The sequence below is a fragment of the Haliotis asinina genome, chromosome 7, assembly GCF_037392515.1.
Source record: "Haliotis asinina isolate JCU_RB_2024 chromosome 7, JCU_Hal_asi_v2, whole genome shotgun sequence".
Lineage (NCBI taxonomy): Eukaryota > Metazoa > Mollusca > Gastropoda > Lepetellida > Haliotidae > Haliotis > Haliotis asinina.
In genome coordinates this window covers 56,391,803-56,403,829 of record NC_090286.1, presented here as the reverse complement: position 1 = coordinate 56,403,829, position 12,027 = coordinate 56,391,803, and the positions used below count along the sequence as shown (strand labels likewise).

The window sequence follows — 12,027 nt, the reverse complement described above, 5'->3', positions numbered from 1 at the left end:
TCGGTTGTTGTAAACTGTAACTTTGTCATTTCATGCACTGCCAGATGGTCAACATTTGCTCTACCAGTGTCACGGTTAGCCCAGATGTAATTTATATTGCATTCTCATATACGAATCGTTCATACTACTTAACGTCTTGACGTAACTTTATTAGAGGATGAGTACATTCAACCCAATTCAATTTCCTTATAGTCATGATGAGTATCTAAGTGTATTTTATTATTGTTTGCAAGGAAGAAATAATTATTTTGATGCCAAGTATTCACTGATATCGACGAATGTTGACAGATTGTAATAACAAACTACTTGTATACATGTAAGTTACATTTGCGTGATCATACTGCCACGGGTGACAACACAGCAGCCAAGGTGAATGGACCTCAGAGGATATCTGGTCAAACTGTACGGAACAGGTTGAAAGAGATTGGTCTGAGAGCCAGGAAACCCTGGTCGTGCTAGGTCGTCACCGTAGCGCTCAACGTCTACGTTATCTACAAGTATCCACTTGGTTGGATGGACATTACCTTCTTCTAAACTGGTGTAAAATTTCCTGGATGGGGTATACACTACAATAATTTCATCAGCTCAAAACATAAAATAAATATGATTACTAGGAAACATTTAGTAGCCCTGACCTCACGAAACTGTTTGCAAAGAAACTATTTTATGATAAATGTGTGTGTATATCTGTGACATTTATGAAGGATGAAATGAGTTAAGTTTCAGGTCCTAGTACCTGGTGTGTGTCAACGACAAAATCATAAAAGAACTACCCATGACAGTATGCATGTATGTGGCAGTATGTCAGTTAGTTTGTATACTTAGTTAATGGCCTCAGTAAATATGCAAATACTCCACAACAACCCACAACAGGCATGTAGTCCCGCCAAATCCATTGCAATCGGCATTTACAAAGTCCGTCTACTTAGGTAAACAATTCCATTATTAGATGTTGATACTTATGCATTCATGTATGTGTGTGTGCGTGTATGCGTGCGTGCGTGCGTGCGTGCGTGCGTGCGTGCGTGCGTGCGTGCGTGCGTGCGTGCATTCTTGACTATTCACAATATGGTCCATGGGGTAGCGTAGCGTTCGCACGTCATGGTGAAGACCTGGGCAAAGTGTGAAGCCTATCTCTGGTGTCCCACATAGTGATATTGCTGGAAAATTGCTAAAGCGGTGTAAAACCATATTCAGTTACAATAACGAAAGCTAATTGAACGTTCAATTTTCTGTACTTTCTGGAATTTACATAAATGCGTGGTGCGCGCATGACACTGTATGTTCTACAAAGCTATTGACCCTCAGGCTATGTATGTTCATAACAAAAGTTTTTCAGTGACAGAAATCCATGATTTATTCAGGGACATATGATAACACATGTATGATAACAACCCATATTTAGTTGTGTATATATCATGTGACTGGCATAAAGTGACACATATCATATAGCAACGGCAAACGGAGATGTTTGTGTCGTATCTTATTTACAAGGCGGAAGAAAATAATGAATAAAGATAATAACAGTTCCTCTATATACAGTGTAATAAACTGACAAGCAAAAGAAAGTAAACAGATGTTACTGTTGCTGCAATCCCAAATAAGCGTTCTAAATAGTAAAATTATTGAAGAACATTGATTGTATGCAACGCAACCGTCATGTTTCATTTGCCAAAATGCAACCAACAACATTTGTACCTTTGCACGTACATTTTCACAACGTTTCAGAACATTGGGATTGTTGTCCCATGCACGAGCACTTTTTGTAGAGGGTATAAACCTATTTGAGGACTGAACAATCACTTGACAAAAAATCTCACGAGAAAATTCCAATAATGACATCGCGCAACGAGAACGGGCTACAAGAATGCCATAAAGGGGCCCTTCCAACAGGCATATTGCAAGGACATCAAGTTGTATAGACAAACCATACTTCGGCTGTTTAACCGTTTCAGTATGACAGGCCAGACGTCATCGACCCAGAAGTGGACGTCCCAGAGTCACAACACCCCAAGAAGGTCGCTATAAGCGGGATATTCACCGACACAACTGGATGTTCAGGGCGACATCATTAGGTCATCGCGTGATCCGATTCAGTCAGTGACCAGACGACTTCGTGCTGTTGATATATGGGCCAACCGACCTCTGCGTGGAATGGCCTTGACCTTCAAACATCGTAAATACTGTCTGCCGTTGGTCATCACTACGTCACTATCTATTGTCACGATGTCAGTCTGCTGCTACAGCACGTGTATTGCAGTTTGCCTCAACATACATTTCTTACTAATAGTTATTTTGTTATTGGAAGGAACACACTTGTACTTTCATTTACTCGTCAGTTTATATCATCTTCACAATGTATGTGAATATTTCGACAGAAACAGTTGAACTATGTCTGTATTTTGTTTGTATCCTAGAATTTACAACCAGCATTACAACAATGTAGACAATTTTCTTGGGTGATTAGTTGTTCAATCATTGTTCAATCAATAACATAATCACCAAAGTTTATATTACTTCGCCCTGTTGTCAAGTTTTCCGGGTGTGACATATCGCACATACACTTCTGACAAGTCGCAGTTTCGTTCTATTGATACGATTGAATTAGTCTTCCTGAGCAATCGTTGCGTGTTCGAGGATAAGCAGCCAAGACTGATATTACACCTGTCATGAGCCAACATCTTCCTTGACTCAAACAAGTCCGAAAGTGAGGAAGACTTCCAAAAAAGAAGATGGTGAACTTCTCTACCATCAGCTGCATTGTCAGGTTCATCGTCTTCTGTCAAGTTCTCCTTTGGATTCATATCCAGTCCTTCACGCTTGAAACAGGAGCCAACAGTTTCCTTTACCGTGTTGGATCTTGTTTTAGTCTGCATGACCAGTGAGACAGAGGATGGCTGTTGTTGAGCAATGGACATATCCTCCTGTCTGACGTCGTTTCCATTCACATTGGTCGTTGTGTGTTCGTTGAGAGACAAAATGCTTACATACGAATTGATATCTGTGTCTTTGTCGCGTATTTCCCAGTAGGTCTGTGCCAGGTAATTAAGACCACCGTGGTTGGCGCCACTCCTCTCGTTTACTGTGCATTGGGTGACCCTTCTGTAAAATACACACAATTGTAGAGTCGTTATATAGCAACAGGCAATATCAACTTTTATACACGCGTTGTACGTGTGCCTCCTTCCCCCCCCCCCCCCCCCCCCCCCCCCCCCACACACACACACTTTCTCACCTGGTCCTGGTCATGTATTATTGTTACAGTCTTCTTATAATCTTAGTCATCATATATTTTTACGCATTACAACACTTTCCAAATTTACCTGGCCGTTTACAGTCATTAGATCTTCCATAATGCGTAATTGTCAAATTATCATTAGACTTTCATATGAATATAGATCAGTAATTGATACATGGGTTAAACAATTGAAAAACATGTTTTATCCGTCTCTTTTTAACTCATTACCTTTTTCGACATTTGGTCTTTCGTCTTGCAAGATTAACCACAACACATGTTGATCCAATAAGTACAACCACACCCACAATCCCGGCTATAATCTGTACCGTGCGGTATGCGTATCCTAGGTAAAGATCAAAATACGTAATAGAAAAATATGTTAGTTTATGTAAGAGTAGCTGTTGTTGTTTTTTTCATGAAAAGTAAATGACAAGATAACTCTTTTTGAGTGAAAAGACCCGTGAAGATTAGGATTAAAAGTACTTTAGACCTGATTTTTAGTAACCAACGCCTGTCATGAGAGGAGACTGACGGGATCGGGTTACAGGTTCGCTGACTTGATTGACATATATCATCGTATCTCATTTGCGTAGATCCATGCTCGTGCTTTTGATCACTGGAGTGTCTTTTCCAGTGTCTTTCGATTATTTACAGGACGCCGCCATAAAGCTAGACCATTGTTCAGTGCTGCGTCAAGCAACAATCCGTTAATATTGAGTCAAAAGGGAGGAGAAGTACGTATCATAACGCACTTTTAACAGAATTCGAAATATGAAACCAAGTCGTCAATTGTTTCCTTATTTTCGTAAATATCGGATTAATTGTGACTCTCAATGAAATGTTGAAATAATTTTGATAGGCATATTATAATCGAGATAGATTGGTTCAATACACATGCATTACAGTCTGACTGGCCTCGTAATATATAAAATAAAATATCTATTTACGATTCCCACAGGGTGTGCCATGACAGTTGTCGCCAATACATTTGAAGCAGTGTCCGTCACAGTAGAGGTACTGAGGCCCGCATTTGAGACACATCTTTTCACTGCTGACAGATTAATAAAACAAATTCACTACATTTGTAGAAGATCTATAGACGTACACGTTTACAAGTTAAACGATGACTCAGATGGCGTATTCTGTATAAACGGATCTAATATATATGATCCCTTGTAGAGTGCTGCGTCCTTGATCAACTGTTCTATATGTTCGTCAGTACAACTCAAAAACATTTAAAGATATACGCGATTTATACAGTACCTTTCTATGTGATCAGAGTTACAGCTGCCACACTCCCCTGTTTCTTTATCACATCCATCTGTACATTGTTGGGGACATTTCGTCCTACATAGGGGACCGTAAAACCGGGGATTATGGCACGGTCCTGTGCAAGCATCACCATAACGTTCACACCGTGTACAGGCAGCATCACAGTTCACTCCACAGTTATCTCCCTTCTTGCCGACCACACATCCCTCTGTACACACAACACGGGTGTTGTTCACCTGACAGCGAGAGTTGGTACAGGTGTCTGGACAGTCATGTTGACACTGTCTACCGTAGAACCTTGAGTCCCGACATCGAAGGCAGTCTCCAGATGATGTCACACTGACACACCGAGGTAGACACACATTGTCAACACAGGTCACGTTGTTACCGTCACAGTTGGTGCAAGGTGTATTCGAAGAAACAGCTATTGCTGCAGTGAGACAAATATCTATATTCGGACCCAATCCCAAAGAATATTAAACATTCCATGCATATCCATGCAATTATACGGCTCCTTCACGTCAGCAGAAGACAAGAACTTTAAAAGATTTAAATTCGATATGTATTCATATTAGTTGTTCTGTCACATTTCAGAGAACAGATTCCCTGCAGATATACGCAATGATTAATAAAGTACGTGCGATATATAAACTACTTTGAGATTAAAGACTCTCAGGATATTTTCCTGTATTTTATCCCATAATCACCATCACGAAAAAATCATCGCGTTTTTTTCAATAATCCGGTTGTCCATTCATAGCAGAAATATACATCCTGTTTGGAGTTTCGATAATAGCAAAGAAATTAACGAGAAGAGCATACCCGATTTACTTTGTTGCAACTAAGCACATACCTGTTTCGAAAAGCAGCAACTTCATCAGAACCAACATGACTGACGTGAAGATTGTCTTTACAATATTTTGTGACATGCACGGGCTCTCTGTTTCATGAAACCAATGACAGGGAAGTTACAATCTGATACTTTTAATTACGACTTTGGCAGAACAGATTTACTACTCATCAATATCACTTGACATTTTGTTAACCTATGAATGTTCAGCATACGATGATAACCACTGACCTTCCTGAATTTTGTGTTCACATTTACAATCATATTCTCAAATTCATGATATACAGAGCAGCCTGACGGTAGGTGTTTATTGGGCAAATAATGATTATTGTTTAACCTATGTGATACTGCTATCGTAAGATATTTTTATTAAAATGACTCCAAAACCAGTAACGACAACAAGCACAAAACCAAATCAAGTAGCTATTCATGTACTGTGAATTCAGTATTATGTTTCCCGCACCTGACCTCGTTACGCAAATCAAAGTGAGTGAATTTAATTTTATGTCGCACCCAGCAATATTCCGGCTATATGTCAGCGGTTTGTTAATAAATAATCGAGTCTGGAGCAGACAATCCAGTAATCAACAGCATCACCATCGATTTGCGCATCTGGGAATCGATGACCTGACAAGCTTGACAACCCGATGCCGGTAGTCGCCTCTTACGACAAGCATAGTCGCCTTTTATGGCAAGCATAAGCTGGATCCTGGACCCTTCCACCCTGGATCAAAGACATTTATGTACATATGCATGTCAGATATTTTCAGACGCTGCTAAGTTTACACTGAGCATTTATTGTGTAACAAAATAAATAATAGCTTCCTGTTATTCGGTTAAATGTTGTGTCCTGTTCTGCGTTATTACACTTTTGGAAATGTATTGCGATTGTTTGCTGTGGGATAAATATATCGACATCTGTGTGCATATGACGATTTTATCTATTTCCGAAGTTATTTCTGTAAACAAATAATACAAGGTCCTACGTGTTTCACTACAAGGAAACTGTAACTGAAAACAGAGACAGAAATTATTATTTCCTGAGTCTTTTTGTAAATTATTCAACAAAAGCCAAAGGACAAAAAGCTCTTTCCAACGTCGTTGTGCTTTATTTGTAAACAAAAACTATAGCATTATGTCACTGTGTCAGCTGTATGTGAGATATGTTCAGAAATAAGACTACTTATAACAGCTGCTACTAGTGTGAACATTGGTATAAGGCATTACATAATAGATTTTTGCCATGATCGATGTTATTTTTCTGTCTAGATATCATCGTCAAAGCTCACGTTATCCCCAGTCAACAACTTTCTGTGCCCCGATTTTCATCGTCTGTTCCTGGACGACTGTGTAACCCACTCTGCCTGTGACCGTTACCGCTAACGTTATCATCTCACCCTACCGTGTGTTATACCTGATGATGCCAGATGACACCCCTCAGGGTTAGAATTCAACAACCCATGCTTATCGGATGGGGTGATCTGTTTCACTTATATGACTGGCACATATCATTGTATCCCAAATGTGTAGGCCGATGCTTATGCTGTTGATCACTGGACTGTCTGGTCCAGACACGATTACTTACAGACCAGAGACACATAGCTCGAATATTGCTGAGTGCGGTGTTAAACAACAAATAAACCAGACGTGAGAGTGCTTCAGTGTGGGACAAGGGGAACCCTAGAAACACCCAAGAATTAAGCGGCTCATCACGGTTCAACACAAATGTCACATTTCTTCTGCCTCAACTTCAGATTTCGGATTTCAGTTTCTTGATTACTTTGTAACTTCACCATAAACTAGAATCTTTATTTTACTGGGGAAGTGTAATATTAAGTATAACCCATGTGATATTTTAGATTCTACCCAAACAAGCTGTTTTGTACAATGGCTGAACTCCTAATATGATAATGGTTAATATTACATAGCATATCAAGTACTGGCCGAGGTCAGAGGTCACTCCATCCGTAGAATAAATGTTAGCAAAATCGTTAAATATTACATAAAATGAACAAAACATAATAAAATGTGACTACATTATATTTTATTTTCTACTTTACACGTTTCACACATTTCAAACTGTTTATCTGTAAACATACCCATCAACTGTAATGCATTACCATTGGCTTCCATCATTGTTATCGTAACTATCGGCTTCCTATCAGTGCTTGTTTATACTAGCTTTCGTTAACTCATTCCACTTGTTACTTTGTTATTGTTTTACCTGTATATATAAATACACCTCTGTATCCCTTTCTCAATCACCTGATGAAGGAGTAAGCATTAACTCCGAAACGTTGTGTTCTCTCATAAAGAAGTTGATATCCATAAAAATCTTCATTCTTATCTGTACACTGTACAAGAACAAGGGAATCATTTACCTGTCCTAGTCATAAACTGCTAAGTGGTTTAAGTTTGGGACTTAGGCGTGAGGTATTTGACGTTGACGTTTGACAGATCACAGTTTTTCTCAATAAAGAGAACCGAATCAGTCTTTTTAATCAAGCTTTGCGTGTCAAGTGACATCTGACAGTAATCAATATCAGTGTCACTTCTAGCTGACGCAAGCCTTAAATCGAGTCCAGGATTCACTACTGAAAAGTCTGTAAAGGGGAACAAGCCGTCATCATTATCATCATCGTAGTACTCTGATATGGGACGCGCTTCACAAAATAGAGCAGGCATATCAAATCCCGCCCCAGTTTCAGACCCATGATATGTTTCAGTGTTAGAGGTCCCTAGGACAGGGTTCACGTTTTGTTCTTCTATTGAACTAGACTCATGTTGTTCCCGCTGCGATTCTGCTGTTCTCCCAGCAGTGCGGGCTCCTGTTGCAGCAGAACATGAACTACGGTCATTAGGACGGGGTAACTGTTCTACACGTTGATCTGAGTTCACATCCTGTTCATTTATTTCCCAGTATCTGTGAGTCCAGTAATCGCCACAGTTGCATCGTCGTGTTGTGTCCGTTCGGCAGGAGACAGGAACCTGACTGAAAACGACAAACACATAATGTTTTCACTAATAGTTTCCTACTCTTGTGTCACAAGAGGCCGATATGTTGGATAAACATATTGTAAAAATGTGTATAAGGCTTCAGTGAAGCATGCATCAGGATTATCCTATACCAATTACCTCTGAATACTTTATGAAGGTATACGAGACTGTATACTCAATTCTAGGTTATCATCTGCACTGACATCTGAGAAAAGCTTGATAGTCACAAAAGGACACAGAAATCAACATGTTTCAAAAATAGATTATGTGGTACAATTGAATTGTTTTGCCTGACACGCCCTTGCAAAGAGATATATAGATTTACCTATATGGCTACAGATCACGATGTACCTACCTCTTGCAGCATCGATAACGCTTCATCAGCACTGACACAGCTGCGGTCACGCCTAGCAACACCACCACTCCAAGTACTCCACCAACGACTTTCGTGGCCAGCCTTGGGTCATGATCACCTATAAGGATGTATATAAACCTGATAACACGCCGATGAACGTCATATTTACTCATAAATACAAAGTTAAATTGGCCCGTGAATAAATAATACCACTCTGATGTAACTTCGATACGATAGTCAAACGTTTCATTTAATTTAGAAAGTTGCTATAACATTAATTTGATTGACAAGAAGAAAGGTGCAGTCACACACATGGGAAAGAACGTATTCTTACATAATTAACTCAGGACTAGAAAGCATGACGATGTTGCTGTCGTTTTATACAGGAATTCAGACGTCTTATCCCATTTACACTGATCATATTCATCGTCTCATCGGAAGTAAACTTTGCATTAAAAAAACCATGAAGGAAATTAACACTAATGTGAACAGGGTATGTTTGCCTTGACTACATGCTCCATCCTCACAACGAAGCTTGCAGTATCTTCCTCTGTAACCTGGTTTACAGTTGATGCAGTCACCCGTCAGTCTGTAACAGCCGCCAACGCAGTTGACTGGGCAGTCAAGCTTGCAGGCTTTCCCATAGGATCTGCGGTCTGTACATGGTTCCACGCAATCATCAGCCAAGTCATTACATTCTGTGCAGTTTACTGGACAGGAAATGTTACAAAATTTGCCTCTATACCCGGGCACACAACTATCACACTCCCCTGCTAATTTACCACACAGTTCTCTGCAGTTTGGTGGACACGAGTGGTTACAATATTCACCGTAATTCCAGATATTTAGACATTGTCCTATGCACTTATTCCCATGTCGTTCACATGCTGTACATAACGCTGGGCAGTTAATGTTGCAGTACTTCCCACGGTACCCTGACTGGCATTTGTCACAATGATCCCCACTGTACCAGGGTTTGCAGCTGTGACACACCCCTGTGTTCTGGTCACACCCATCTCTACACCCCGAGGGGCATACGTCGGTGCAGCTCTTTCCCATGTAACCCCCAGAACAGGTGTTGCATACGCCTGTGGTTTTATTGCAACCGGTGTTGCAGTTCTCGGGACATGTTGTTTCACATTTAGGACCGAAATATCCGGGGTTCAAACATGGACCTATGCATTCATTCCCAAGGCAGTGTGTACAAGATGGCGGACAGTCCACGCCACAGTTGTCTCCCCTCTTCCCAGTCACACACCCCTCTATACAAACGACACGTGAATTATCCATCTGACAGCGAGAGTTAAGACAGGTGTCTGGACAGATATGTTCACACTGCACACCATGAAAATGGAAGTCACGACACATAAGACACTCTCCAGATGACGTCACGTTGACACAACGTGGCACACAGACACCACCGGCACAGGTCACGTTGCGGCTGTTACAGGAGGGGCACGTTGAAGAACCTTGGACAGCAGTGGTAAATAATGACATATAGCATTCCGAAGAAAAGGTTGTGTGGGTAACATGCGTGCAAGCAGAAAATGTCGGTGACTACAGATTGTAGAAGATTAAAACACAATCTAATCAAATTATATCGCATTTACTATTTTAAAAGCAAAATATATGTTTCATTCTGTACATTTGTAATTAGTGTTTAGTTTTAGTATTCATAACTTTCTCTTCATTAATTGTTTGAGTTAAGAACACACCTATTACACTGGGCACCATGCAGAAGACCACCACCACAAAGAACACCTGGTGTCGCCATACTGGACAGAAAGGCTCCATATTCCTACATGGAAATACATTAATATACATCCGGAAATTACAGAACCATCTGTGTCCGTGTTATATCAAGCAATATTGACACTATGAGCATGGGCTGCGCCTCCAAACTGCTGGAATATTGCTGAGTGCTTCGAGAAACTAAACTAACTCACTCACTCATGGATTCCAATATTGTTTGTGTGGATTACGCTTAGTGTACCAAAGCTCGTATGTGACAACCCTACATACTCACGTAATTCTATCACGTTAAGCTATCTGGCAGCGTCGGAAATAAATACGTATTAAAGTTAAAGTCCAAACTGACTCAGTAGTAACTGTTTTCGCTCAATCACAGTATTTGTTATCTCTATTCTATCTCAATTATTGTTCTGATCTCATACGAGGATGCACGTATCAACAGCATTCAGTAACTTTCACCAATGTATTTGTAATGTGGATACACCGAATAATGGAAAACACAAGCCGCCATGATTATTGTTATAAGCCTAAGAATTACCTTTATGAATCAGATGTGTCCGACAGGTCACCTCCACAAATGGGCAGTCGTCTTCTTAAGAAACTTCTTGCATGTTATATTTTCCTCCTTTAAACCACCAAAACAAACATTTTGAGGAAACTGTAACTGCAGTCAGTATCATTAACAGTCCCGACAGTGGCGTGTCCTATTTAGTCACGTACTTAATCTTGAGGTATCCCTAGAGCTGCCTGCTGACATATGTTGACCAACTGCATATCAAGCTCGCATATGACTCATTTGGATACGTTTTTTCCCCATGATCATCGAGCATGTGACCCTCATTTCAAGGATATTTAAACCATAATTAAATTGTGACTTATGGTGCTATGTACAGAACCAAAACAGAAATGAAATATATTAAACAGGGTAGTACAAGATAGCACATGGTAAATACAATGTATAGCGGTTATCAAAATGGCCTGCTCTATCCTGACGAATCTGCACATTCCAACTGTGGTGAACCATGCGGGATGCATTCGGTGAAGCACGTTTGAGAGTCACCAACCACAAATCCATACACCTATCACGGGGGACATTACCCGGTACTGAAGAGGAGCCAGTACAAATGTCTAGTCTCTGTCAAAATCAAAATGTGAGCCATCGTGCTACTGTTGACAGTTGAGGGAGCACCAATCCCGCCTTCTTGCTCAGTCCTGTTTTGGTGTACGCTCTTTGCATCCATACACAGTGATGATCCACAAGCAACACACTTTGTTCTACATGAGTATGTTTGAACACAAAGGAAACCATGTGAAGTGTCTCTAGTTTACCTCATATTCTACGAATATAAATGTTATCACGACAACACAGAATAACAATTAATTGCAATCACTGAGGCGATGTTAAACCCGATTTACATACTCATTCATCCAAGTTACATTATTTTTTAAAAGCACTCTAAAATATAAGTAGCAAATATATGTTGGAATGCTCACACTGCGCTGCTTTGTTTACGTGTCACTTTCCGACCTCTAGATTCGAATATAACCCACTAAAGTCTTCAC

The 12,027-nt window shown here is 40.2% G+C and overlaps 2 protein-coding genes across 4 annotated transcripts; both read right to left on the bottom strand.

The window, feature by feature from the left end:
- Positions 1 to 1,339: 1,339 nt before the first annotated feature.
- LOC137290277 (uncharacterized) lies at positions 1,340 to 5,446 on the bottom strand. 2 transcript variants are annotated; one of them, XM_067821077.1, is made up of 5 exons: positions 5,364 to 5,446; positions 4,502 to 4,940; positions 4,186 to 4,289; positions 3,467 to 3,581; positions 1,340 to 3,102 (listed from the first exon to the last, which is right to left on the bottom strand). In XM_067821077.1, exons 1-5 carry the CDS (start codon positions 5,437 to 5,439, stop codon positions 2,514 to 2,516), a joined length of 1,323 nt encoding a protein of 440 aa, XP_067677178.1. In that variant the 5' UTR covers positions 5,440 to 5,446; the 3' UTR covers positions 1,340 to 2,513. The 2 variants fall into 2 exon arrangements, with proteins under 2 accessions (XP_067677178.1, XP_067677179.1); XM_067821078.1 differs by having other exon boundaries at positions 4,186 to 4,286; positions 5,364 to 5,398.
- Positions 5,447 to 7,382: 1,936 nt separating this feature from the next.
- Positions 7,383 to 11,253, bottom strand: LOC137290272 (multiple epidermal growth factor-like domains protein 11). Of its 2 annotated transcripts, XM_067821067.1 has the most exons (5): positions 11,003 to 11,253; positions 10,428 to 10,510; positions 9,216 to 10,181; positions 8,713 to 8,830; positions 7,383 to 8,352 (listed from the first exon to the last, which is right to left on the bottom strand). In XM_067821067.1, the coding sequence occupies exons 2-5, from the start codon at positions 10,504 to 10,506 to the stop codon at positions 7,770 to 7,772; spliced, it is 1,746 nt and encodes a 581-aa protein (XP_067677168.1). In that variant the 5' UTR covers positions 10,507 to 10,510; positions 11,003 to 11,253; the 3' UTR covers positions 7,383 to 7,769. The 2 variants fall into 2 exon arrangements, with proteins under 2 accessions (XP_067677168.1, XP_067677169.1); XM_067821068.1 differs by lacking the exon at positions 11,003 to 11,253 and having other exon boundaries at positions 10,428 to 10,683.
- Between the last annotated feature and the right edge of the window lie 774 nt (positions 11,254 to 12,027).

Bases quoted from the DNA above. Each gene is read 5' to 3' on its own strand.
- LOC137290277 (XM_067821077.1), bottom strand. From the start codon at position 5,439: ATGTCACAAAATATTGTAAAGACAATCTTCACGTCAGTCATGTTGGTT. The intron at 4,290-4,501 runs GTACTGTATAAA...TTAATCTGTCAG, and splicing joins AACTCTGATCACATAGAAAG to CAGTGAAAAGATGTGTCTCA. The intron at 3,582-4,185 runs GTAAATAGATAT...ATCTTTACCTAG, and splicing joins TGGCACACCCTGTGGGAATC to GATACGCATACCGCACGGTA.
- LOC137290272 (XM_067821068.1), bottom strand. From the start codon at position 10,536: ATGTATATTAATGTATTTCCATGTAGGAATATGGAGCCTTTCTGTCCA. The intron at 8,831-9,215 runs GCAAACATACCC...ACATCCTTATAG, and splicing joins GGATGGAGCATGTAGTCAAG to GTGATCATGACCCAAGGCTG. The intron at 8,353-8,712 runs GTAGGTACATCG...TGTCGTTTTCAG, and splicing joins CGTTATCGATGCTGCAAGAG to TCAGGTTCCTGTCTCCTGCC.